General features: G+C 53.5%; 1 protein-coding gene across 2 annotated transcripts; it reads right to left on the minus strand.

The window, feature by feature from the left end:
• Positions 1–1,014: 1,014 nt before the first annotated feature.
• Positions 1,015–27,373, minus strand: PIP4K2B (phosphatidylinositol-5-phosphate 4-kinase type 2 beta). Of its 2 annotated transcripts, none has more exons than XM_025859264.2 (10): positions 27,075–27,373; positions 18,078–18,175; positions 14,959–15,055; positions 12,449–12,601; positions 11,448–11,594; positions 10,460–10,498; positions 9,852–9,965; positions 6,122–6,380; positions 5,593–5,696; positions 1,015–5,086 (listed from the first exon to the last, which is right to left on the minus strand). In XM_025859264.2, the coding sequence occupies exons 1-10, from the start codon at positions 27,231–27,233 to the stop codon at positions 5,006–5,008; spliced, it is 1,251 nt and encodes a 416-aa protein (XP_025715049.1). In that variant the 5' UTR covers positions 27,234–27,373; the 3' UTR covers positions 1,015–5,005. The 2 variants fall into 2 exon arrangements, with proteins under 2 accessions (XP_025715049.1, XP_073739947.1); XM_073883846.1 differs by lacking the exon at positions 27,075–27,373 and adding an exon at positions 26,426–26,524.
• Between the last annotated feature and the right edge of the window lie 540 nt (positions 27,374–27,913).

Below are 27,913 nucleotides of genomic sequence, written 5' to 3' on the forward strand. Positions count from 1 at the left end.
GTTACAAAGAGCTCCTCTGGGTATAGCTCAGCCCTTGGGTTTTCTTCTTGACTTAGAGCATCCTCTACTGGTGCACCAGTGGGGTAACATCTACAGATGACTTGCTGAGGGCCTGCTGTGTGCTAAGCCTGGCACAAAGTGCTTTACACATTCTAAAATTTAATCATCATGGTGACTTAAGGCAGTTAATTTGCTCAAGGCCACTTTAATAAGTGGTGGAGCAACGATGGAAACCCATTTTCCATTTGACCCCAAAGTCTAGAATCCTTTTCACTCAGTTCTGCTGGAAAACTCTTAAATCTTTCATTGTTTCAGGTAGAAATTGGGCCAAGTAGCCACAAGTAATACCCTTGTGGTTCAGCATTTCTTAACCTTGGCTGCACATTAGTCACACAGATACTTTGATTCCATCCCTCAAGATTCTGACTTAACTGGCTTTTAAAGGCCTAGGTACCTGTCTTTCCTAAAAGCTTCCCAAATGATTCCAGCTTGCAACCTGTGGCCGTGGTTCCCTAACTTGTGCCTCCATCAGAATCACCTGGAGGTCCTGTTAAAACCGTTTCTGATTCGGATCTGCAGAGGGACCTGGGAATTTATTTCTGACTCCCAGCTGCTGCTGATACAGCTGGTCGAGGACCACACTGGGAGAACCCCTAGATTTTAAGCTGAGAGTCTACATGGAGAACATGAGATACGCGAGGTGACCACGTAGCTAGTTAAGGGAGAGCAGGGACAGGTGTGGTAGGTGTGTGCCCCCCCCCCCCCGCCGGTGTTGGTCTTACACAGCTGGAGAAGTGGGGGCCAGTGGTTTGTCCATTCCTCAGTGTGCACAGAAGGGTCAGGATTACCAGCCAGATGTGGAAGTCGGCGGCCTAAGTTCTAGCCTATATTCTTTCTCCAAACTCAAGTCACACACGGATTTTGTCCAAGCAACCTTTGAAACTGGGACCCAAACCTTTTAATTCTGAAAAAAATAAAGGCTCATCTCCAAAGGACTCACACATGACAGATGTGTACACAAAGCTTTTTGAGTTTTATTTGTTCCTTGGGTTGGAGATTCATCTTAACATGCATGCATTTTAAAACAGTAACAGGGTCTTGAACTGTTCTGAGCAGACATTAGACAAGCACAAGGGGTTGAAAATTCCTATTTAAAAAAATGGAGGTCGCAGTGAGAAACCGAGAAGTCACGTCCATATGATGGGTGCCAGTGTGTCCCACTACCCCACGAGGTGAATCTAAGCTTCATTCACATTTTTTGATGACAATGATCTGACCTGATGTCCGGGTGTGCCAAGCAGCTCGCCCCTCCCCCCAAAAGACTGCTGGTTCACAACTCACAAAACAGCTCTGAGCAGGGGAGGGGGCTCCTCTGGAAGTTTCCTCCCCAGCCTCCCAAGGATCTCAGCACAACCCGCTGGGGACAGCTGAGTCTCCTCTTCCCGTTAGAAGTGCTCTTCATACGTGGCATGTCTCCGAGGGAAGGTGGGCTGTGTCCCTGCCCCCTGCAGATGGCTGGTAGATTCGGGGGCAGTTGTTCAACTGGGTTTTCCCTGGGATTCCTGTGCTCAGGCTGGACCCTCCCACCGCCATTTCTGCCAGAAAGAAGTGGGGTCCCTAGACTTGGGGGAGCCACAGTTCTAAGGCCAGAGCTGTTACACAGTCCCTTCTGGCCCCCGACACTCGAGTAGCTCAAATGCCAGGGAGTGCCAAAGTTCCTTCCCTCCCCACTTGAACTGGTAAAAAGACAACTGGGAGGGTGGGACTGGCTGCTGAGAAAAGTCCTGGGTCTTTGGTCCACCTCCCCAGGGCAGGCCCTGGCGGACTGAAGAGTGGAACGTCGGTAGGTCAGGAGTCTGTAGTCCCCAGCCCTGAGCACGACCAGGGGCCCTGTTTGAGGCCTAAAGCACAGGCAAGAGAAACAAGGAGGGAGAGGGAGGGAGAGCTGCCTGTGGTGGGAACTTAGGGGGTGCCACTGAGACCAGCCCCAGGGGCGACTCACGGCACCTGCCCCAGACCAGTAACCCCTGAGCTAGGTAAGGAGAGGGGGAGCACCGGCTCAGTCCGCTCCCGGAACTGCTGGCTTCTGCCCGGGGCCCCCACACCGCAGGGCACAGGGAAGGAGCCTGCAGTGGGGGGGGAGGGCACACTCCGTGGCTCACTCAAAAGAACAAGGGCCAGAGGACTTCCTCTAGTGTCTCAGTGGCGTTCTCGGAGAACCCTCGCTTGGGCTGCGAGGCCTGGGAGACTGGTTTCTCAGCCACAGGCTTCAGGGCGGGAGAAGCTGGACCGGCGAGGCGGTGGAGCCGGGGAAGGGCGAGCAATCCTGCACAGGCTCCCCCTCTAGGCCTCACCCCGTCAGTCACGTTCTACTCTTACACCCTTGTTCTTGGGAGACCCCAAATTATTCTGGGGTGCTGTCAGACTCTCGGAGCTTTTCTCCCGGGCTCCGGAGAGGGAGGCTGAGGCTAGTCCCTGGCCTTTGGACGCCTTCTACAACCCAGAGAGGGAACAGGGGGGCTCGGAGAAAGGAATGGGGGCAGACATGAGCTGGGGGGTCAGTCCACTTTCTCCACGTTCAGACCACAAACCAAATATACTTGCCTCATTACAAAAAGAGAAAGAAAACTGGTATAAACCAAGATAAACAGCTTTTGAACATTCGAATGCCAAAGGAATTAGAGGGCTAAACCCAAGGTTTTGAAGATAGCACAGAGAATGACCTTTTAAAAAAAAAATCTAAAATCCACCCAACCACAGTTCAAATGTTTTGACCCAAACAACAATACTGTCAGAAAAACAAAAAGAGCATTTGAAACAGAACGCTACTCTCAAAATGTAAACAATATACCAAAAAAAAAAAAAAGAAAGAAAAACCTATAAAAACACAAAAACTCAATGTTAAAGAAGTTAGATACCTGGTAGCTCATCTTTAACTGATGGATTGTGTTACACTTTTCATACACACGATGGCAACAGGATCAGCAGCCCAAATGCAGGAAGCCGGCGGGAGCCCGAGGCTGGGGTGGCGACGGGAGCACAGCCCACCAAGCTCAGAAGATGCTGGGCCTCTTGAGGGGCAGATCTGAATTTTCATTCTTGATTAGGAGGTGGGGAAATCAAGTCCAAACATTATTCCTACGTAATCCCTTCCCAAGTCAGATCGATTTTCTCCATGAGCCTCTTGGTTCCAAGTTCTTCCCCAAGTCACTTGGTCTTGCCGCTGCAGTTCGGAGCTACCTGCGACCGCTTTCTGGAGCCAGGGCGGTTGTTTGACCTGTTTGCCTCTTCCAGAATGGTTCCAGCAGTCCCCGCGGGGTCCAAGAATGCTGCCTCCATTCCTCCCTGACCTAAAAGCTGCGGGTAGGGCCCAGAGATGGTGCTGGTTCCTGCTTCAGAAGCTGAGCTCGGCCAGGCTTGGAGGGAGCCACAGGAAACCAATCCATTCGTTCCAATGTTTCTATAAACTTCCTTCGCATCTGTGGGGTTATCTACAAGTTTTACCATATCTCAACCTAAATCCCCAGTTCCTGGTAAGGGGGTGAGAAGATGCAGAAATGTACCTCCCCCAACACAGGGCTGTTTCCTTCCTAGCCAGACCAGACTGCTCTGGTGGTGTCACAGGAGGGCACGTGGCTCAGTTCTGAGACCTGGGTCGCTCAGCAGCTGGGTGGAGGCCCTGAAGAAAGGTGCAGGATGCCACCCCTGGGGGAGCCCAGGGGGTGGCAGGTCTGCTAAAGGTCGAGACAGGGGCATCAAGGAAAACAGCCCCAAAGCCGGGGCCAGGTCGATCCCCCCATATCAAGCCTCCAAGCTGCATTTCCTGGGTCCCCTCCTCAAGTGACTCTGAAGCAACCTCAGGCTTGGGTGCCACCCTCCAAGGTGGGGGGGGGCGCACACCCTGCTGGCCACGACCGTCCAGGGAACAGACCACAGGCACAAGGTATCAGATCATCTACACGGTGACCCTGGCGCTTGAAGACATATCTCTGCAAGGAGGGCCCCAAGCATGTGGAGATGCGCCCCAGCGAAAAGCTCAAGTACAAGGGCGGGCACCTGGGCCAAGGTCAGAAGGAAGTAAATGGATGGAGGGCACAAGACCTCATTTGACACCCTGCAGCGTCTGGGGGTCCTGCTATCCATAAAGATGCTTCCTAGTTCCTCTTGACCCAGCGGGAGGCAGGCTTTATAGACAGGATGTGGCAAGGCCAGGGGCCAGGGGCATGGGTGATGTCCATGGGGTTCTGTGAGGACCAGCTGTCCAAGTGCCCAGCCTCGACCCCCACCCCCAACCATCCCGTGAGGATGAACTCACGCCCCTGGGCAATCTCTCCTCATCCAAGATGCCTGATGTTGATCTGGAGCGTTCCTTCGGGAGGACAGCATTTACATGGAGGAATCCAGTAACATTTCACTTGAATCCGAGGTGAAAAGGTGGAGGAAGTTGTACACAGTACTCCATAAAATTAAAAAAGTTAATCCAGACAAGACCCAATGTAGCAGGGCTGAGGTGTCTGACTTCCTCTCCTCTGGTATCAGAGCGCTTGGACCCTCGGCCGGGTCCTCGGGGCGCCTCTTTCATTGAAGGGAGCCCAGAGCAGGGCAGGGATGGGGAGGGTGATGGGGTGATGACATACATCATTATAAATAGCAAACCTGGAGCAATGAGATTGCAGAAACGAAACCCACATAAACCTACAAAGTCCTTTCTAGCCCCAAGGTATTGTAAAAAGTTACAAGGGAACAAAAAGGAAACCCCTTTTCAACCTGGGTCAAATGGGGGGAAAATCCAGGGTGAGCGGAAGGTGAGGTGCACCCTGTGAGTACGTGAGCACACAGCACCTCCCCTCCCCCCCCGCTAGTCTCTCCAACCTGGGCTGCCGGCTCCTCACCAAAGCCCTCCCCTCTGCTCCCCACCCTCCCATCCAGCCCAAATATACCCTCTCCCTTTTCCGACCCCGACCCCACATCGGGCTCTCTGGCTCTGGCTGAAGGTAGAAGGTAACTACGTCAGGATGTTGGACATGAACTCGTTGAAGCGTTTGGAGTACTGCTCAGGGTTCACAGTCGAGATCTCAGCCCCTGCCTGTAACACACAGAGGCCATGACTCAGGTCAAGCTCCTGGCCCTAACTGGGTGGCTACTGGGAGGCTCCAGCTGGGAGGAGCCTGGGGATTCAGGAGCCTCCAGTTCGGCGCAGGAGAGCAAGGCTACACCTCAGGCTGGGCAGGCCGTCTGGAGGAGCGGTTCCGTCTCAGAGTGGCCCTGGCCTCACTCCTCGGATTCACAACCCCGAGCGCGCGCCCCTTGAAGGAGCGGCAAGGTGGTGGGGAGGCAGGAGAGAGACTCGGGATCTCTGGGTGGGGTCCCTGTGTGGAGACAGGAGCTTCAAGTCCAAGGCGAAAAGGGTTCTCTGGGAAGGAGCGTGGGCAGGTAAACCAAGCTGTTACCTGCGGTCATGCCCAGCGGCCCTGGGGAAAGGAGCCAGCAAAGCAGGGGAAAATCGCCCGGCAGGGAGAGCGGTGGGGGTGCCCGGGGCGGGGGCAGGGGCGTCTCAGAGCAGGAGGCCCAGGGGCGACAGGGGGGACTCACCCCGTGCTTCACCGTCTTGGCAGCATGGGCGGCTTTCTTCTTCGCGTCGTACGGCGTGAGGATATCGATGATGGCCATGAAATAGACCTCCTTCTTGGGGGCACCTGGGGGGGGCAGGGGAGGAAGAGGGCAGGAACAGCCGGCCCGGAACCCTGCAGACCTGAGGCCCAGACCCACCGCTGGCGTCGTGGCCCTGAGGAAAGGAATGCTAATGGGCCCTTCTCAGAAGCCTCCAGAGCTCTTCTCTTGTTTGTGGACAGTCTTTCTCAGAGTTTAGAACCATGAAACCGGGCCGAGCCAAGCCTCCGCCTTCCAGGACAAGCAGAGAGGGGAAGGAAAGCCTGACAGAGGAGGGCCCCAGGGCCCCAGAAGCTAGAGTTCCTGGTGGCAGATCGGGAGGAGAGCCCGCAGGCAGAAGGCCAAAGTCAGCAGTGAATGGGGGGGGGGGAGCACCTAAACAATGGGCCTAAGGGGGTCGCACGGGGGGGGGGGGCAGGGGTGGGCAGGGCAGACACAGGCTCCTACTTACTTTCATGGCTTTTCATGGCATAGACGTCAACAGAGGGGTCGAACTCCCCGGGGCCAAAGAAGCGGGGGAAGCTGAGCAGGTTGCCCGGGCTGTCGGGAGGTGTGCCGTAGGAGCAGAGCAGGTTGCCTCCCAGCCCGTCGTTCTCGCACTCCTCGTCCTCAGCGCGCTCCTCCACCTCCATCTCCTCCTGCTCCGCCCGGTCCACGTCGTGGATGCCCACCAGCAGGCTGTAGTCCATGATCTTCAGCTGGGCCAGGAACTAGGGCAGGTGGGGAAGGAGAGATGGAGGAAGACGTTACGCGGGGCATGCCCGGGGGCATCTGGAAAGGGGAGAAAAGGCCCTCCCTTCAAGGCCATTCTCCAGTTCTCAAACACAGGCGAGAACAAGCCATCCAGGCTCTGCCTTCAGTGAGCTCAGGGTCCCGCGGGGAGGACGGCCACGCCCGAGGGCAAGGAGCTGTGGGAGGCCAGGGCAGGGGGCGGGGGACCTCCCTGGGGAGAGCAGCTGAGGCAGCCTGCGGATGGGGAACGGTCAGGCAGGCAGAAGCTGTGGCAGGAAAGCCGCGAGGAACCCCGAGGGAGGAGGCCCATTCGGTCTGGGATTGAGAGAGGCTGCGGCGAGTCGGAGCGAGGAGCGGGGCGCCGCGGTGCGCTGAGGCCAGCGTCCTTCGGACCACAGACATCACCCATCAGGGGCCCGAGATCTATGTCAGTAGGCTGGGGCCAGGATTTTTTTAATTATGAAATACAATGAAATAGAACAGAAAATGTGAGAGGTCATAGGAGAAAGGAGGTGGACAGTGGATCCGTTGTGTGCGCACGCTGGGCTGTGAGGTACAACGTGCCTCTGACGGACGGCCACAGGCAGAGCCCGAACCACCACGTACCAGCTCCCGTACCAGTCGGGGCAAGAACGGCGAGAAGAAGGAAAAGAAAAGGGAACAGCCCCTAAGAAAGAGCCAAGCGCCACTCGAACGTCTTCCCAGATGTCCGAAGTGGCGGGCGCAGGGCCGGCGTCCACACGAGCCTCCCGAGCGGGACGGTGTCTCGGGGCTCCTGGGCTGTGACTCTGTGACCTGAAGAACGAAAGCAAGGGGCTGACACAGGTGCAGCCGGCCAGCGGGAACTCCAGCTCCGTGAACCCCGAGGCCACAGTCGCTGGCGCAAACCCGGAGGGAAGCTGCCCGCAAGCACCGCGCAGCACGAGCCGGGCACTCTGCCGCGGTCGCCGGGAAACTGCCCGATGGAGCGCGGTGACCGGAGCGGCCCCACACACAGGCTCCTGGGCTTCTAAAAGCACAAGAAGCCCGATGATAGATCAGCAGCCTCTCCTCTAGAGAGAAAGGTGGGGGGCACCACACCAAGCACCTCTGGACGCGCCTTTCCCAAGGTCCAAGGAGAGGGGGGCCGAGGTCCCAGAAGAGAGAGAGTCCATGACCCAGACCCACTCCTACCCACCTGAGAACACCAAGAAAGCAAAGGCAAGTGAAAACAAGTGAAATGTGCAAACTGCCTTAACTTCCTCTCAGGAGAGTAGGGAGAAAGGGAGGACAGGAAGGCGCAGGACTCTGGGCAAACTGAGAGGCAGAACAAAGGCAGACAGAGCAGGCGGTGATGAAGGAAAAGCTTCCTAGGAAAGAAAGCCGTTCGTAAAGCCCATGTGCACAGCCACACTCTTCACAGTGAATCGATCCAAGTGCGATGGTTAATTTTTGGTGCCCGGACATCTGGTCAGCTATTATTCTGGGTGCATCTGTGAAGGTGTTTGTAGATGAGATTAACATGCGAGTTGGCAAAAGGAGTAAAGCAGACTGCTTTCCCTAATGTGGGTGGGCCTCATCCAATCAACTGAAGGCCTGAGCAGAACAAAAAGGGTGACCCTCCTGTGAGTAAAAGCGGATCCTCCTGCCCGAGTCCCTCTGAGCTAGAACATCAGTTTCTTCCTGCCTTCAGATATGAACTAAACATTGGCCCTTCCGAGGTCTTGAGCCCACTGGCCTCCAGACTGAAACTATACCATCTGCCCTCCTGGGTCTCTCTAGCACGCCGACTGCAGCTCTTGGGAACATCAGCCTCCATAACTGTGGAGGCCAATTCCTTATACTAAACACCTGGCTGTCTGTCTAACTACTGACCCATCCAGCCAGCCAGCCATCGGCACCATCTACTGGTTCTGTTTCTTTCTTTTTTTTTTTTAAAGATTTTATTTATTTGACAGAGAGAGATAGCAAGAGAGGGAACACAAGCACCGGGAGCTGGAGAGGGAGAAGCAGAATCCCCACTGAGGAGGGAGCCCGATGTGGGGCTCAATCCCAAGACCCCGGGACCACAACCCGAGCCAAAGGCAGACACCCAATGACTGAGCCACCCAGGCGCCCTGCTATTGGTTCTGTTTCTCTGGAAAATCTTTTTTTTTTTTTTTTTAATATTTTATTTATTTATTCATGAGAGACAGAGGGAGAGAGAGAGAGAGAGAGAGGGAGAGAAGCAGAGGGAGAAGCAGGCTCCCAAGGAGCAGGGAGCCCGATGCGGGACTCGATCCCAGGACCCTGGGATCATGACCTGAGCCGAAGGCAGACGCTTAACCATCTGAGCCACCCAGGCGCCCTGTTTCTCTGGAAAATCTTAACTATTATACCAGTTGCGCTTTGATGGAAAAACGGGTAAACACACAATGGAATATTATTCAACCTTAAAAGAGAAGGCCATTCTGACACATGCTACAATACACATGAACCTTGAAGACATTATGGTAAGTGAAAAAAGCCTGACATGAAAGACAAATACTATATGATTCCACTTATATATAAAGTACTTAGAATAGTCCAGTTCACAGAGACGGAAAGTAGCGTGGTGGTTGCCAGGGGCTTAGGGAGAAGGGGAGTGGGGAATAGTATGTAATCGTTTCAGTTTAGGAAGATGAAAAGTTCTGGAGATGGATGGTGGCAATGGCCACACAACAGGGTGAATGTACTTAATGCCACTGAGCTGTGCATTTTTCAAACAGTTAAGATGGTAAATTTTATGTTATGTATATTTTACCCCAATAAAAAAAATAAGAAAACACTTCTAAAAGTCTATAGGGGTTTGGTTTTAATGAATAGGCTCCCAATTTATTAAAATAGGAGACACTGAGTTATCAAGTGGTCCAGGTAACACATTCACTATTTAGCACCTGTCCTCCCCGGACGAACTTCTCCACGGGAAGTCCATTCCACCAGAAGGCTGCCAGGTAAAGTGAGGAATCGGAGCCAGAGAAGGGCCTGGCTGGTGGATCTTACAGCTGCCTTCCCACTGCTCTGATGGCCGACACCCCCCACCCATGAAGGGGACACTTCCAGAAAGGAAGTTTAGGGGCGTTTGAAGAAGGTGTTGGAATAGACTAGTGAAGAGATCAAGGAAAGCATTCCAACCTGAGCTACAAAGACTCTACTGGCACAGACGTGTCCCAGTGATGGAATCCTCATTTGCACCCACACTGCTCAAATCACCAGCCTTCCTTTCCAGGGATGTGGGAAGTAGTGAATTCAATTTTTCTTTTCTTTTTTTTTAAAGATCTTATTTTTGGGGGCTCAAACTCACAACCCCGAGATCGAGAGTCATATGCTCCTCCGACTGAGCCAGCCAGACACCCTGTGAACTCAATTTTTCTTAAGGTTAAAGAGGCTCCTGCTCTGAGGACAAGAGGGGGCCCTCCTCAACCAAGGTGAAAATGAGGGTTAGTAAGTACCTCTACGTCCCGCCTCAGTTTTTCCAGGAAGTTCTTTTTACTTTCCTCTCCCACATGCAGCTTCTGCCCTTCGTTGAGGAAGTCGTTGTCTTTGAATGTTGGCAAGTCCTTGGCCTGGGAGAGCAACAGCAGTGTTAGGCTGGGTGGCCCAATACATTCACCCCAAGAGGTGACGGCACAAAAAGGGGAAGGGTCCTTAGAACACAGACGGTCGACCTGTCAAATCCAGGTTCAGCACAGGAGGCTGCAGTCCCAGCTTCGGGAGGCAGGGATGGCAACTATGTGGCTTACATCAGACCGGGAGGACAGACCAAAGGCATGTCTTCCTGCTGAGCCTGGGCTACCTCGGGGCTCAGGCAGCCACGGCCCGATTGAGGCTGGCCCATGAGACAGAAGTCACCAGCCCTGCAGGACTGTGGACAGCTGGCAAAGGCTGGAGAGCGCGGCCGAGGCCAGGCGGGTGCTCAGTGACACAGCCCGACAGAGGGGACAGAGGGCGTAAGTGGGAACCAGGCTAGGGGCTGTGGTGGAGGAAGGGCCAGGAAGACCAACAGAAGGTGATTCCAAGTGGCCCAGGCCACACTCCATCAGTCCGGGTCCCCGCATACCTTCTCCTTGTCACTGGCTTCTCTGGCGACAGTAGAGCCCTGCAAGGGTAAGAGCCGTCAGGGGAGGTCCAGCTGAGGCAAAGTCCGCTGAGCGAGAAAACATGCACCCGTCTTTGGGGAGAGGCAGCAGGTGAACTGAAGGAGGCTGGTTAGAACCTTCGAGGGGCCCGGAGGCAGCAACTCGTTCACGTCCTCTGTCACAGACCACTGACGGAGCTCTGCTTAGACACGAGGCTCTCGCGCAGCCAACAGGACTGTACCAAGACTCAGTCCCTGCCCTCAGGGGACTTGCCTCCCAACAGGGGAGCCAGGCATTAACAAGTGGTCACACGATTAACCCGTTAACTACACTGGTGCTAGGTGGGACAGGGGAGGAGGACACGCTGAGCGCAGGTGGCACAGGGGCGGCGATCCAGGCCGGCTTCCTGCAGGAAGTGACACCCGAGCCGGGCAGGAAGTAACTGGGTGACAGAAGGCGGAGAGGGAGAAAAGAGCAGGCAGGGAAGAGGCCGGGCGGCCGTGAGAGGTACTGGGGCGGAGCAGAGCCCGGACCGTGTGGGAACGGACCCTGTGGCTGCAGCGGGGAGGGAGCCAGGGGTGTGAGCTGACGAGTCAGGAAGCCGGCTTCGAGAACAGCGGAGCACTGTGGCTCCCAGGCACAAGCATGCTCCTTTCTGTGTCTAGAAACGTGTGTGTCCTGGACACATGCCAGAGGGCGTGCGTCAGCACGGCCTGTCCCCAGACGGCCGCCCCCGGAGTGCACATGCCCCCAACGGGAGCTGAAGAACACCGACGGTGACATAAATACGGCACATTAAATAACCTCTCGTCCCTGTCACCTGGACTTCCAACAGCCTCTGACCCAGAGGAATTAGGCACATCAACTCCAGAGTCCTGACTGTGCCGAAACCTACGCTCCAGGGGTTTCCCGTTGTGCGGGAGCCTGAGGGAGGGCAGCCACAGAACTGTGGGCCACAGAGCCCTTTACCTTGAGGTCGTACTTGCGGTGAACAGTGAGCCGGTGGCTGAACACATTCCTGGTGACCACCATGTACGTCTCCACGCCGTCCACGGTCAAGCGGTACATGCCCAGGAACTGCGGCAGAAGGGTGTTGCCGTGACACTCCACTATGAACTAGAGTGAAGGGAGGAAGGACGGGTGGCTAAGGAAGGAATGAAGACGCCGGGACGGCCAGGGGAGTCCCCCCACCCCAGGCTCAAACGCTCCCGGGGAGTCGAGCCTCCAGGCCAGATGGGTCCTGTGAAGTCATGGGGCTTCCTCGGACTTAAGAGAGGCCGTGGCCACCCCCGCCCCCAGCTGGCCGGGCAGAGTGAGAGGCTGGGCGGGCCGCGCAGGGCCCCTTTGGCCTCGTGTTACTGGGTGGCCCCTGAAACTTCCGTCTGAAACAGAATCACTGAGGCAGGCCTGCGAGTGGGTTGTAGGGAAAGAGCGGCTCCCTCCTTGCCAGGAGTCCCTAGCCATGCGGCACCCCGGGGGTTCTGCTGTAGCCCCAAAGACCAGAAGTCCCTTTCACTACCTCCCGGTGCCCCAGAGAGAAGGCAGCGTTCCCTGAAGGCCCAGGCACTAGGCCCGGCGCTCGGATGCTGCTACCGCACTCCCTGCTTCCCTCCAGGACAGCGTCCCGGGGCACGGAGAGCCCGGATGGGAAAGGAAGCGACCCTACCCAGACCACGGGACCTCTTTTGGAAGAGATGCAGCAGGTGCCAGAGGGGGCAACTTCCCGACTCTTGACAAGAAATAGCTGTTCCACGGGGACTGAGTAAGCAACATGCCTTCATTTCTCCTTTTTCCCTTTTTGCAACAGGCATTTGAACTCTGCACCCGGCCCCGGGGAAGGCCAAGTGCTCGGTTCTCAGGAGGCGGCGGCTGCTGCGAGAGGACCCATCCCTCCCCAGGAAGCTGCCCAGGGGCTCTCTCCTCCCTCCGGCCACCCGTCCTCTACCGCCCAGGCTCGGGACTCACCATACCTGGTGGTATTTCTTTAAGATGTTGTGCATCTCGGCCACATCCTCACTTGACACGGTCTTGATGACAAAGCGCCGGTCATAGGTGGTGAGGAAGCGTGTGCCACAGCGGCCCTGGCTGTCGCTGTTGATGGGGGCACTGCGCGTCACTGAGTTCTGAGGGACCAAGACAAAAGCAGGCTGGTCTTGGGAGAGGAACAAGGGCTCTGACCTTTCCTTGGGCCAACCACGCTGAGACAGGCAGGACCTGACGCACCCCTGGTGTCATGGGAAGTTCACTTCTCTCCCACAGGTCTTCCTGGAGAGTGACAAGAGTTGCTCCTGACCACCTGCTCCTAATCCCTGACTGGAGGGGCAGTGGGCCAGCTGCACAATGTTTCCTTTCCTTCTGACCTGAGACCTACTCTGTCCACGAAATCCCTGCCTCAGACGTTAGGGCTGGGCCCTGACCTGACGCCTACAGGTGACCTGACCTTGGGTGAGCCATTTCACTTCTCCACTCCTGAATTTCCTGACCTGGAACACAAGGAGGCAGTTCAAGATGGTTTTCCCAGTTTCCTGGGGTGACAAAGACAAAGCCTAGGGAATATTCAAGAAGTCCAGCATGAAGCAGCAACGGACAGTCATCTCTTTTCCCTGAACATACCCTGGTGCTGGAAAACCCTTCCCACAGCAGGCAGGGGTTCCTCGCCTCTCTGCCCAGCCCCTCTCCCCTCACCTCAAACTCCTGCTTGTCTGTGCAGAGCTATGAGGCAGTTCTGGGGAGGTTTTCTGGCTCTGCCAATGCTCCTCCTCGAGGCCCCATTCCCATTAGGATCAGAGAGCAAAAGCCTCTAGAGGGGGTGGAGGGGGAGGTGTGAGTCAACTAAAGGGATGTGTTCACCAAGCAGACACCAGGAGAAGACCTTTGAAAGGCAAGGCAGAGAGGAGGCCCCAGCTGTCCCTGTTCCCAAGCAGACACATGTGGGGATCTGCTGGCAGAAATGCCTACTCTCCAAGCCCCTTCCTCGGCTGTTATCTAGGATTCGATGCTCTGCCCTCACCCAGTGCCTCCTCACAAGACCCTAGGGGAAAGAGAGAGCGCCACCTTCGTGGGGAAGACTCAAGTCTGAAGTGGTGAGATGCTCTCTAAATTAAAAGGGCACCCCCAAAACAAGGTGCCCCCAATCCAGAAATGTTGAGTAGGCTCCACAGCGGAGGGCCTCACTCCCCCAGCCCAGTTCTCCTTCTGGGAAGACGAGCAGGCCCCACGCTCCCATCCCTGCCTCGTTTCCAGGCAGTGTGCTCTGACACTCTACACGGTTAGTCCCCTCCCTGAACACCACATGTCGTGAGCACAATCACTTGCCCACAAGGTTATGAGAGAAAAAACGCAGACACGGAGAGGATGTGGTTAGAGCGCCGACGGGAAGGGAAGGAGCCACAGCGGAAGGAAGGTGTCCGAGCAATCTGGGGCTGCAACAGTGGCCAAAGTTTTTAGAAAACCTCCAGCTCCAATCAGATCCTGATTTAGCTCAGGGTTTGGTCCTAACAGAGGGGGCTGGAGGCACCTCCCAGTACCTCTCAGGCACAGCCGTTCTGGAGCCTTCCGTCCCTGGCATCTCCTCCTCCGGCATCCCTGCGCCCTCCTCTTGGGGATGGCATCTTTGCAGGCCGCCCTCCAGAGTGGACAGGAGAGGAGTGGGGCCTCACCCAGGTGCATCCTGCTCCTCAGGAACTACTCCATGAAAGGCTTACTAGGACCTGGCCTGGAGGGGTTACGGTATTTTAAAAGATTTGGACATCCATTTTAGATTTCACCAGGCTGTACGCTCCTTCCCCACCCCGCCCCCAGACAACTGCAAGTCAGCTGTATTTCTTACTGCTAGCAAAGTGAAGTGGAAAATTCTCCCACCGTCACCAGCAGGCTGTCTGCCAGGGGCAGAAGGTCCGCGGAAGGTGCTAGGTGGAGCAGTAGGAGAAACCACAGACTAGGAGTCAGACTGTGACGTCCCTGAGCCCGGGACAATCGCTCCCAGCAGGCTGCAGGCGGGTTACCAGCCCCGGCCGCGCCGGTGCCCTTCCCACAGCAGCCGGACCACAGAGGCGGCAGCGCACGTACCTGCCAAGGTTACACTACCCTCCGAGGCTTTCTTTTCTACTCTGCCTTACCTGCTTTAAGAGGCCTCATCACCCGCCGGCAACAACTCGCTCTTTTAAGTCAAACTACAGAGGAGACGGGTTCTTGGGCCTAGACTGGGAATGTCAGACTGAGGTGAAGGGGCTTCCACAGCCCCTCGCCCTCCCAGGGAGAGAAGCCTGAGTCTGCCTGCAGCTTCAGAAGCACTTAGCACTTCCAGGGCCCCGAGCCCTGCAGGAGCCTGCTGGCAACCTGGGAGAGACCACCCAGCTGGAGCAGGACAGGACAGGAAGACAGAGCTCAGGAACAGGAGACTTTCCTCTCCATGTCTCCGGTGGCCTCCTAACCCCACTCCACTCCCTGACCCCTCCGACTCTACAAAGACACTCCGTACCTGGTAATCCTGATCATCAATCCCAAACCTCTCCCGGAGATTCCGGAACACCATGGGGCAGTACTCCTTAAACTTGAAGCGGCTGGGGAGGTTCTCCCTAGGGCAAAGCAGAGAAATGTCTTCGTGAGCCCTTCCTTGCCCATCTAATTCTTCAACAGAACTTCCCTGGGTTTGGGCCACAGGGCACCGGGACCTGAACAATCTGCGGCGCTCAGAATGTAGGTTTCTAGGCCCCAGGAATTCTGGAGAGGAGTCTGGAGTATTTAACAAACACTCCTGGTGATGCTGAGCGTGTAAGAGTTTTAAAACTTTACATTGCCGTGTTCATCTTGTAAAAATGAGTCAAGCTGTATCCTTACAATTTATATACTTTTTCTAAGGGTGTGTTCTCTTTTGACAAAATTTACATGAAAGGGGAAAGCCTCACGTGCTGAGAAGCGAACCGGAGCGTCGGCTGCACTGCACAAGGGCTGTGCTTGCACACGGGAGTGACTGCGTGTGCATGGTTGGTGTGAGGCGGCCGGCAGGCTGATGGCTAAAAGGAGCGGCCTTTCTCAACCAAGGCACCCTCTCCTCTGAGGACACTTCTACCAACACGTCCTGAAGATGGCCACATCTGGGAAGCCCTGGGCTTCCCCCGGGATGGAGGACGAGGGTGCTTTGGATTGAAGACGTCCTCCGTCAGCTGACCGGGATCCCATCTTTTCGGGAAGCCTTGTCTGTGGGCTGCTAGTACCAATCTCCACCCTCCCCACTCCCTGGTCAATAAGCCACAGACTCCCAGGAGGGGACAGAGTTGCCATGAAGGGAGGCCATCTCCACATCCTCCATCTTTACAATGGTCCCCTTGCTTGGGAACTGACTTTGAAAAATCCGTGCCCCTGACTACACTCCAGGATGACACACTTGGAGGAAACAAACAGCAGTGGCTTCTCCTGCAGGCAGGGGCCTCCTCTGCCTCCTGTCCCCTTCTTCTAGTAAAAGGCACCACAGTCTAACAATCAGCACATCAACAGTTATTGAAAGGACAAAAGGAATAAAGAAAGATCAAAGAAGAGATTGGATGCTCTGCTTTAGGCCAAGATGTCAAGGTGGTGGAACTTCACCAGAGGCCATGGACCCTGAAATAGGCAGTGGTGCGGTGCCCCCTTCCAGAGCCCTGAGCCCTCGGACAGAGCCACCTCCTTTCCTGCCACAGGGCCAAGGGCTGCTTCTCCCTCCTTAGGGAGTGTGATGTTGTGACATATTTGGTCTTTGTTCCTGTTTCAGGCACAGAGCAACTAAAACCCTTGGAATTTCTGAAATCATAAGAGCAATAAATATGTCTTTTTTTTTTTTTATTCATAACAAGCCCCTTTCAGCCACATCTGAGTTTACGTTAATAAGGTGACTTTTAGGGCGCCTGGGTGGCTCAGTTGGTTAAGCGACTGCCTTCGGCTCAGGTCATGATCCTGGAGTCCCGGGATCGAGTCCCACATCGGGCTCCCTGCTCAGGGGGGAGTCTGCTTCTCCCTCTGACCCTCTTCCCTCTCATGCTCTCTATCTCTCATTCTCTCTCTCTCAAATAAATAAAATCTTAAAAAAAAAAAATAATAAGGTGACTTTTAGAAGGGGGGGGTGCCTGGGTGGCTCAGTTGGTTAAGCATCTGCCTCTTGATCTCAGCTCCGGTCTTGATCTCAGAGGTTGTAAGTTCAAGCCCCACGCTGGACTCCACACTGGGCATGGAGCCTACTTAAAAAAAAAAAAAGTGACTTTTGGAAAGCCTCAAAGGATGGGTTGCTGGTTGCCAGGGGAACCAACCAGGATGAGAGGGTTGGAACGTTCAGTCCCACTCCCCTGACCTGCAGGGAGGGGAGAGCGGCTGGAGATTGAACCCATCACCAATTGCCACTGGTTCATCAATCATGCCTTTGCAAGGAAGGTGGTACTCAAGAGCTTCCAGGCTGTTGAACAGGTGCAGGTGTGGGGAGGGTGGTGCACCCGGAAAGGTTGTTCCTGAGTTGTATCCTTTATAATAAACCAGTAAGCAAGTAAATAAACTGCTTTCCCAAGGTCTGTGAGCCACTCTAGCAAATTAACCGAACCCAAGAGGGAGGGTCGTGGGAATGTGGGATCCACAGTAGGCTGGTCACTAACACAGGTGACAACCTAGACTTGCGATTGGCACCTGAAGGCAGGGGGGCAGCTTCGTGGAACGGAACCTGCGGGGCCCGATGCTAAGTCCAGGTAGACAGTGTCAGCTGCATTGGCAGGACACCCCGCTGTCCCACAGAACTGCCCCACGTGTGGAAAACCCAGGGAAGTGAAATGTGTGTGGTAGCAGTGTGAGAGCAAAGCAGAAACACAGGAGTTTTTCTTCTACACAGTGGCTGCTTAGCTCTGAAGACAAATGGCTTCTAGAATAAAATGTTGTTATTACATACTATGGCAGAGAGAGGCCACTAAGGGATATTTTCAAACCAAGCCTCCCCTCCAGGCTAACAGTCTGGCAATGGTGGGGTGACAGAGCCCAGCTGGAGGAAGGGTGCCGGGGACCGTGGGACCCCGGGATGCGAGCACAGAAAGGAGGGTGTGGGCAGCAAGCTCTTCCCGGGGTGGCCCACAGTAGGCTGAAAAAGCAAGGCCTCCCAAGGGCTTAGAGCAGGCCCCACCCTGCACCAGGTGAAACGGCTGCTTCAACCCTTCAGACACTAGCGTTAGTCCCAGAAGCTACAATGAACAAAAGTGGGAGCAATTACTTCGGATGGTGCCCTTGGGCACCATGCTCAGCCTGTGGCTCACACACCCGTCAGGAGACAGAAGAGCTGCATCCCGGGCCAGGAACATGTCTGGCAGCTTCTCTGCTATCTAACCTGGCCCCAGATGAATCACCCTGGGCCAGGCCACACGCCCCGAGGGACCCTGGAGGTAGGCAGATAAAGGAGATGACAGAATGACACAAAGGGGAGAGGCACATAATGAATGCATTTTCCCAGCCAGTTTGTCAGCTGGGAGATCCAGGTGTCGCTGTCACACCCTGCCAGGTGCCGACCACTACCATGCGCAAGTTTTCAGAAGCTCTCCGCCTTGAGGGAAAGGACTGCCCACAAAACCTGAGCCCACTCAGGAGGCCACTTACTTATTGAAGAGATGATTGTCCACCTTGATCTTGCTGTATGCTTTGAAGTCATCTGGCATTAGCATGACAGGCACAGGGACATTGCTCAGCTCATTGATCTGCAAAGCAAGGGGAAAGTGAGGTTCTCCGCGGGTAGGCCACGGGCCTCAGACACAAGACACTACAACGTGAATGCCACCATCTCACCAAAAAAAGCATGTCCACGGATTCCCTCCTTGTCTTTCTGCTCTTCTCTTCAAAGAAGCTCCCAACCTCATCTCCACCTATTGAAATTCTCCCAACCTGATAAATTCCAGCTCAAAAGGCACCTACTCCATGAAGCTTTCCATGATTCTCTAGACCATAAATGTTCTCCCTCTGGAATTTCTTTTTTTTTTTTAAGATTTATTTATTTATTTGAGAGATCGAGAGAGTACATGAGATGGGGGAGGGTTAAAGGGAGAAGCAGGCTCCCCACTGAGCAGGAAGCCCGATGTGGGACTCGATCCGGGGACTCCAGGATCATGACCTGAGCCGAAGGCAGTCACTTAACCAACTGAGCCACCCAGGCGCCCCTCACTCTGGAATTTCTTAAGTAGTGTTTGTATCCATCCTTTGGCCATCACACAGCCTCCCTCACGTTGTAGTTAATGCTTATCAACCTCACAAGCTTGCTAGACTATAAGTGAGCCAAGATCGTATTACTGATCCTTGTAAGCAAAGGTCATCTAACTGATCTTTGGAGGCTCCACAGTGCTTGGCCCCGTGATTGGCATATGGCAGGTACTACATAAATATTGGTCAAATGTAGCAATAAGTGGATCAATGAATAAACATAACACAACCTATGTGGGTCCTGAGGCCTTTAACATTTTCACACAAATTGTGGGTCACTCAAGATGTTGGGTTGGGGTAGGAAACAAAGCTGGATGAGTTTGTGTAGGTGTATAACTCATCTCCAAAGTGAAGAATTAAATTTAAAGCAAGAAGAGCTAGGCATCTGGCCACTGGCTCACTCTTTCCCTCCTGATTAAAACAGGGCCAGCTCCTTAAGCCATGTCCTGCCTTAGGCTGAACTGGACGAGACGGGGTAGGGTGCCTTGCCCCACTGCAAACAAACCTTCCCATTGGCTTTCACCCCCCTTCAGGGAGCTGGAGGCTGACAGGGGGCTGGCGTCCCATTGGCACCAAGCTGAGAGCAAGCATCCTGCCCTTCCCTGTCCCCAGCTTAGCCAATTAGCGGTCTAATTAGCCACAGATGTCCTCTCCCTTCACAGTGGAGTATTTGACATTTGACCCTCAACCCAGTGGCCACTAATGGATTCAGGATTTACAGAGGAAACCCTAGGTCTGCCTTAATGAATAGGGGGGAGGGGACGCACAGCCTTATGTCTCCCAGAGACTTTCCTTGCAAATCCTATTATCTCAATGAGGCCCATGTGGTAGTGAGGGAATAACCGAGACTCATTAGGAGCATAAATGGGGGGAAACAGCATTTAATTTGCTGCCCCTTTCATGCTCCAAACCTTTTTTATGTGGAAATGTCAGAGGATGGAATAAGTTCGAGTTAACGCAGTATCTGGGCTGGGGAACCACACTTTTCCTAGAATTGCTGAAAAAACTAATTTGCTCCCATGGAAGTGAAGGCAGACACAGGCGTGTATATGGCTGGGGAGGGGGACGGCAGGGTATCAGCAAAGTTGGCAGTGTGGCAGGGACTCAATAAACTGCTGGCAGAAACTGACGGGCATAGACACCAGAGTATATCCTGCATGAGTCCATTTATATGAAATCCTACAGGATTTCAGGTGGCTCAGAACAGGAATCTACAGTGAAAGCAATCCAGTAAGAAGCTGCCTGGGTTGGCCGAGGGAAGTTGATTATAAAGGGACACGAGAGGTATGATTCTGGGGTGACAGAAGTGTTCTATGTATTGTTTGCGGTGATAATTATGTGACCAAATATACATTTGTTGAAACTCATCAAACTGGACACTGAAAATCCCCAGCATCCAGGTCTGTGATAGCCACCACACTGGCTTACCAGCCACATGACAAAAGCCACACCAACCCCCATCCAGGGGGTGCTCACAGGGAACCTGACTGTGAAGTGTGTGCCTATGGAGGAAACCATTCCACTTCCTGGTTTTCCTGCCAACAGAAACAATTCATGGGCGCTGTCCCACTTCCTTTTTCCTGGCATATATTGCTTGGCTCGGACAGTTGAGGAAGTTAAGACGTTCACCGTTCTTGAGTCATCCCACCTTGCCTAGTTCACACCTCCACACTAGAAAGAACACACCGCACTGGCTCAGAGAGCATGGTTTTATACCAGAATGTTCTAGGACGTACTACTCGTTGACTCTGCGTTAGTCTAAAATCCAGATTTGATGCCAAGACCAAGGCACCAAATGCTGGGATGACTAGGAAAGACTGAAGCCCTTGCCTGACAGGGTCAGCTATCCTGGGCCAGGGTGAATTTTTCTAACGGCAGCTATTCAAGAACGCTCTATTCGTTAATTCTCTGTAACTTCTGGTTCAGCCTACTTCGAATGGTTATAAGTTGGCAGGTTTTTAGTTCTCCCTTCATCTCTTTTCTTGACTACACAACCCAAGAGCAGGAAATTTCTGAGAGAACCCATATATATGAACTCTGTAGGCTCACCCCTCATTTCCGCTGGGCCCCATGCAGATGATTCACTCTAGGGACTAGCTGTACTATTTTTTTTTTGGTTGTGCTAAATTTTATAGCCCCAGAGAGTTCTACTCAATTTCAATTGAACAAGCATTTACTGAGATACCTGCTACATGCTGTACTTCATGTTAGGGAGGAGGGGGCACACGAAGGGGGGTGTGCACACAGTGCACACAAGAGGAGAAGGCTTATTCTCTTATTGGGGAGATGAGACAAACCCATGACACAGAGAAACTCAAAGTCAAGTGGTATACACGTAGTGCGAACACAGGGGCAGAGACATCAAGAACAGCAGAGGCTCAGAGGGTGAGGTTAATACGGTCACAAAGACTCCTGGCCCTCACACATCAGGCTAGAAACAGGGCACCTCATGCCTCTCCTGGTATTGCCAAGAGCACTTGACACTGGAAGAATCTACAAGATCATGTTACATCCCCACTTAAGTTGAACCTCAGGGTAAAGTTTTACCTCTTTAGCCTGGCACTGAAGGCCTTTCCTGACCTGGCTCAGGCGCTGCCAAACTCCTAATCAGTTTACTTCTGCCCAGTGTATTGAGGGCCTTACTATTATGACAGGACAGTGCCAGAGCTGGGGATACAAAAATGAGAAGACATGGGCTCTGTCCAGCTGGGAAAACAGACAGCAAAGAATACAATTTGATGAGTGCTATGGAGTTATAAATAAAGGGGGGGGGAACATGAAGAAATGGGTGCTGCGTGGGGGTGGGAGTCAGAGAGCCGCTTGCCAGAGGAAGCTGAAGAGAAATAAATACATGTCAGAAAGGCCTAGGATCGGGGTATGGTGGCTCAGTCATTAAGCGTCTGCCTTCGGCTCAGGTCATGATCCCAGGGTCCTGAGATGGAGTCTCACATCAGGCTCCTTGCTCAGCAGGGAGCCTGCTTCTTCCCCTGCCTACAGCTCCCCCTGCTTGTGCTCTCTCTCTCTCTCTCGCTCTGACAAATAAATAAGATCTTTAAAAAAAAAAAAGTTTTGAAGCATGAAAGGTCATGACTAAAGCAATGTTCTAGGAAGATGTGCCTGTCCTCGACTATCTAGCACAATCCTGGGCCGACCCCTCTTCCCTTCAGCACAAGTGCACTTGTAGAATGCATATTCATTCAAGTATCACGCTAAATACAACATATTCGTATGGGAAATCTGCTGTATCTCACGTCACGTAAATAGTTTTTGGATTAACCACACGATTAACTCCAGGAGCCATCAGCATAAATAATGAGGCTACACAAGCTGAGTGAGAAATTTAGGCGCAGAGAATTCACTCTGTGCTGATCCTACTGGAGATGAAAATTCAGCCACTAGTTCTAGTCTGCTGAACTCTGATTCCAGAAGCCTCTACTTCCCTGTGTGACCTTCCTAGGAACCGAGGAGGCGTGGGCAGGGCATGCAGGTTTCTTGACTTGTCCTGCGGTTCTGTGGGTGGCGCAGCAGTTAGCTGGCTAGCACTGACAATCAGGTGTTACCTGCCGCCATCAGAAAACATGATGAGTTGAAAAACCCCAAGACCGAGGAAGTCCAAGTAAGACCTCAAACTAGAGAGGAAAAGGGCAAGAACAGAGCCACAGGTGCCAACAAATTCACTCCTATGTTTAGTCCTCCTTTTTTATACCATGGTTTTTCTTCTCTTCCTGTTCTCCGTGAGGTGGGAAGGCCTGGCCGAGGGCAAATTTATCCAAAGGCCCCACTAGAGCAGGAATACTTACTAAAGAGTTTTAAAGTCACAGAGCAAGAGAAAAAGGCAGGTAAAAGAGGCTCTGGGTCTGCATTAAGCAAAGAAAATGCATGGACAGCATGGGGGTGGAGTGTGGGAGAGAAATGAACAGACTTAAGAATGAATCTGTTCCTTACACCATACACAAAAATTAATTCAAAATGGATTACAGACCTAAATGTAAGAGCTAAAAGTGTAAGAGTTTGGGGCACCTGGGTGGCTCAGTCAGTTAAGCATCTGCCTTTGGCTCAGGTCATGATCTCAGGGTCCTGGGATCGAGCCCCATGTCAGGCTCCCTGCCTAGCAGGGAGTGTGCTTCTCCCTTTCCCTCTGCCCCTCCCCCCTCGTTCTCTCTCTCCCCATAAATAAATAAAATCTTAAAAAAACAACAACTATGAGAGTTTTTCTTAGAAGAAAAAATAGGAGTAACTTTTCATGACCTTGTGTGAGGCAAAGCCTTCTTAGAAATGACACCAAAAGTGCAAGCAAAGAAAATACATAAATTGTACTTTATCAAAATTAAAAACCTGAGCTTCAAAAGATACCATCAAGAAAGTGTAAATGATAATCCAAAGAATGGGAGAAAATACTTGCAAATCATATATCTGATAAGGGACTTGTACCTAAAATATATAAAGAACTCTTGGGCACCTGGGTGGCTCAGATGGTTAAGCATCTGCCTTTGGCTCAGGTCATGATCCCAGGGTCCTAGAATCGAGTCCTGCATCGGGCTCTCCGCTCAGCGGGGAGCCTGCTTCTTGCTCTGCCTCTCTCTCTCTGTCTCTTATGAATAAATAAATAAAATCTTGAAAAAAAAAAGAACTCTTTATAATTCAAGGGGTACCTGGGTGGCTCAGTCTGTTAAGTGTCTGCCTTCAGTTCAGGTCATGTCTCAGGGTCCCAGGATCAAGCTCCCTTGTCTCCCTGCTCAGCAAGGAGTCTGTTTCTCCCTCTCCTTCTCCCTCTCTTTCTCCCTGTGCCCTCCACGCCCCCATCTCATGCTCACACGCGCTCTCTCTCTCTCTCTCAAAAAAAAAGAACTGTTATAACTCAATAATGAAAAGACAACCCAATTAAAAATGGACAAAAATGTTTTTTAAAAATGGACAAAGATCTTAACAGATATTTCTCTGATGGAAATACATAAATGGCCCAGGCGCCTGGGTGGCTCAGTCAGTTGAGCATCTGCCTTCGGCTCAGGCAATTCCAGAGTCCTGGGATTGAGCCCCACGTCCGGCTCCCTATTCAGCAGGAAGCCTGCTTCTCCTTCTCCCTCTGCCCTTCCCCCTGCTTATGCTCTTGCTCTCTCTGTCAAATAAATAAATAAAATCTTAAAAAAAAGAAAATATATAAATAGCCAATAAGCACATGAAAAGATACTCAACACCATTAGCTATCAAGAAAACACAAATCATAATCACAATGACATAACACTTCGCACCCACCACGGTGGCTATGATAAAAAAGACAGATAATCCCAAGTGTTGACAAGGATGTGGAGAAATTGGAACCCCCCACACCCTGCTGGTGAAATGTACAATGGTGTAGTCACTTTGAAGAACAGTCTAGCAGGTTCCTACATGGTTAAATATAGTTACCGCCAACTGCTCCTAACCCTTGTGATCACCTGAGTAAAGCTTCACGAATACCTGGTTCCTAAAATGGCCAACAGGTCATCAAGTCAGGTCGGCCTCCTCTGGTCTCCACACCCCTCTCCAAGGCAATCTTCTCTACCTCCAAACTGTATTTCATCCACTAAAATACTGGGGTTCTCTCTTTACTAGTTTTCCCCTGACAGATCTAAAGTTTTTTTTTTTTTTAAGTTTTATTAAGTACGCTCTACACCCAACGTGGGACTCAAACTCACGACTCCGAGATCAAGAGTCACATGCTCCACCGACTGAGCCAGCTGGGTGCCCCAGATCCAAAGTCTTCTGACTTTTTTCCCTGCAGTCTCTCTCCACAAAGTCCATGGGCTGCATCTCTTGTCCCCGAGAGGAGCTCCTGTGACAACACCAAGCTCAAAAACCTCTCTTTTTCCAACTGGAAGTAAATCAACCACCCCAGGAGAGAGTCACTGACTTCTGCTCTCCATAAAGGCATATCCATCCACCATCAGCCATAGACTATCATGCCCTAAACGCCTAAAGGGGTGAGAAACTTAAAGATTCAAAGAAATGCGATCTCTGAAGCCTCAGATCGCCAAAACTGGCAAAAGTGGGCTTCTGAAGGAAGGCAACCTCCCAGAAAGGCTGGCAATCCACCAAGAACTATGTGGTCCTGACCCCCTAGAGAACTGCAAGATTTTATACCACTCTTCTTCTGGGGAGCTGCCTCCATTTCCCAGATGGGGGACCCTAAAGTACCAGACCTTACCGCAGGCCCCGATGAAGCACTAAGCCTTAGGGCCAACTGCGCTGTGCCGCTTGCCAGGTCCAGGGAGTGGTGCCAGTGTCTGTCCCCTGAGGCACCCGCTCATTACGCCCAGAACCGTGCGTCTTGCTTAACGTCAACGCCTTTCCAGCTAGCCCTCAAACTTTTCTTCAAGTTGGCAAAGAAAGAGGGTGACTGCCTAGTCCAAGAAAGTAAGACTCACAGATGCCTATCCATCTACCATGCATAGGCCCACATCTGGGCAGACTCACTGCCCGCCTATCAGAACACCCAACATCACACACGCTCCCGGGAGCTGGCAGGCACGGGCACACACACCTGAGCGTGCATTCAGGTTCTCTAATAAGACCATCATCCCCACCTATCCTGGCACTTGGCTGAGAAATGGACTAAGGAACAGGAGGCACAGAAAGCGAGACCTGCCATTCAAGCACCACCACTGAATAACACAGCCCATGGTGCCGGACAATGAGCTGCATCTTCTGCTGTGGCCATGGGTGAGGTAATCCTCCAGCTGGGCCTCCATGTCTTTGTGTATAAAATAAGGGACCCAAGGTAGTTAGCAGCAATATTCCAAGGCAGGAGCTCTAAGAACCTCCACAAATGCTCTATATAGGCAGGATGCTTTCTAGTGAGAAGTAGGCTGTAGGACAAAATCAAGGATTGACTTCCAGGCAGGGACACAAGGTCCACATTTTGATGACCCAGTTTCCCTTGCAATGTTGTCAGATGACCCCTGAGGCAGCAGGAAGCAGGAGAAACAAAGTCTGCTGGACTACTGGCCCCAAGCAGCTTCCAGGGGTCTGGGCATGAAACCAGCACTACTCCCTACCCTGGCCAGGACCCTCACCTGAGGGAGGTTACTGAAAACAGTAACCTGCCCAAGACCAAAACACCAACCAAGACCTCACCATACTCATGCACTTTTCTGTATTAGATGTAAAGATCTAGAACCCTGGCTCAGACTATGGTTCATTGATCTCCAGTGAAAGGCTCCTCTACCAAAGCAAAGCAAAAAGTCTTGCTGGCCCCAGGCCCCCGTGTCATCATTTGATCTTGCGGGCAATTTCAAGTGCTCTGAAAAGTAAGGGTGCCTAAAGAACTGAAATTCACAGGAAACCCAAGCCAAAAGCTTCATCTTCCTCATTCCAAACTTGTAGTTGGTGAAGTTGGGTGTTTCGGGTCCTTTTACTTCCTCTGCTCATTCCTGGTGTAGGGACTCACAGTGCAAATGGTCAGAAGGCAAGGAGCAAGTGGTTGGAAAGGAAAAAAGAAAGACCCTAAACAAACAGGGCGCAACCAAAGTCCTCCAGCCCAAGCATGAATCCTGGGCTCCAACTCCCTTCCTGAGATAGGACAATCTCAAAGCACCCCAAGTGTCCAGGGGACTGCCCTCTCATCCTAACCACCCACCACTATCACACCCTTCATGACGGTACAACAGAAAGCCCAATAAAAGAGAAGTCAATGTCTTTGACATGAACACCATAGAAGAATGCAGGAAAACACATTATTTCTACTATGAATAGTCTTCCTTATAATCAGGCCTCACCTTCTCTCAAATGGTTACATTCTCTCTTCTCCCTAACCCAGGAAGACCCTGGTAAAGTGTCTGTGGTTCAAGGAAGCCTGTGCTTCTCCAGTTGATACATCTTGTTCAAGAAGAAAAAAAGGAAACCCAGGGAGAATTTCCATAGTCAGGGGTGAGGAGGTCTGGAGGATGGGAAACTTTAAGCAGTCGCACCAACCAAATAAACAGAAATAGAGGAATATTCAGGCAGGCCAACGCCACTTGCCCTGTCAACTGGACAGGGAGCTGGCAGCCGGTTGAAGGAACAAGGGGGAAAACACATGCAACAAACAGGGTGAGGGGATGAAAGCGATTCCGCTACACCCAGGCCTTCCCCCTGAGCTCCAGGGACTGCCCGAAGCGAGCAAGCCAGACGCTGGAAGCTAGAGGGGCTGGAGGGGAGGGAGGGGGCGACGGCATACCACCGTCGGAGATACCAGGCCTCGCGTGGCGCGCGGGGAGTGCACACCCGGCCGGGACTGCGTGCAAGGGTGGGGTGGGCGTGCAAGTGGCTTGGCGAGGGGCTGCGGGCGTCCCCGGCAGGGCCCGCGGGGCGAGGGCCGGGCCTGCGGGGGGGCGTGGGAGCGCACGGGGCGGCGCTCGGAGGGGCGCGCGCGGGGGAGCTGGTTACCGTGTGGTTCACCCCCCACATCAGGACGCTGAGGATCGGCTCGCTGGCCCGGAATAGCTTCACTTTCTGGCACACGAAATGCTTCTTCTTGGTCTTGGTCTTGCTGGCGCTGAGCGGCGCCACCGCCACCGCCGTGGTGCTGGTGCAGTTGGACGACATGCCCGGGGCGGCGGCGGCGGCGGCGGCGGCGAAAGGGGGGGCGGCCGAGACGGCGCACAAGCCAGCGGCCCCAGGCCTCCCCGGGACCGATCCCCACCCCCGCTCCCTCACCGCGCCATGGTCGCGCCCGTCCCGTTACCTCCCCACCCCGCCCCGGTGGTTCCGTCCGCCCCACGCCCCGCCCCCCCACGCCCCGCCCCGCCCCGCCCCGCCCCGCTCCAGGGAGCCGGCCGGCTCGCTCCGCACCCCTCGGTCTCCAGGCGCTCTTCTCCCCGCCCGGGTGGTAGCGCCCGTCCCGGGGAGGCAGCGGCTGCCCCGCCCGCCCCTCCTCCCCGGGCCTGACAGGAACCGGGCTGGCCTTGGGACGCCTCAGAGCCCCGCACCGAAACGTGGAGGGGATGAGGGCTGGGGGGAGGGCTCGCCGTCTACCGCGGGAGGGTCCCCCTGTCCGGGCCCCCCCCCAAATCCAGGGTTTGGCTCTTTCCCTCAACCTGACGTGCCAAGATGGCGGCGGCGCCCAGTCTGCGGAGGGGAGGAGGGGCGGGAAGGCGAGGAGGGTGAGACGTACCATCCCACCCCGGGGGAGACAGGAGGAAGCCAGCAAAGGGAAAAGGAAGTCCTGCCGGGAAAACCAAGGAACTCCCCCTCGCTCCACCCAAGCGTGGATCTTCCCACTCCCC

This window comes from Callorhinus ursinus, unplaced genomic scaffold (assembly GCF_003265705.2).
Source record: "Callorhinus ursinus isolate GAN/ISIS: 27379988/994484 unplaced genomic scaffold, GSC_fseal_2.0 scaffold52, whole genome shotgun sequence".
Classification (NCBI taxonomy): domain Eukaryota; kingdom Metazoa; phylum Chordata; class Mammalia; order Carnivora; family Otariidae; genus Callorhinus; species Callorhinus ursinus.

Bases quoted from the DNA above. Each gene is read 5' to 3' on its own strand.
- PIP4K2B (XM_025859264.2), bottom strand. From the start codon at position 27,233: ATGTCGTCCAACTGCACCAGCACCACGGCGGTGGCGGTGGCGCCGCTC. The intron at 18,176-27,074 runs GTAACCAGCTCC...CTTGCTTTGCAG, and splicing joins TGTGGGGGGTGAACCACACG to ATCAATGAGCTGAGCAATGT. The intron at 12,602-14,958 runs GTACGGAGTGTC...TTGGTCCCTCAG, and splicing joins TTGATGATCAGGATTACCAG to AACTCAGTGACGCGCAGTGC.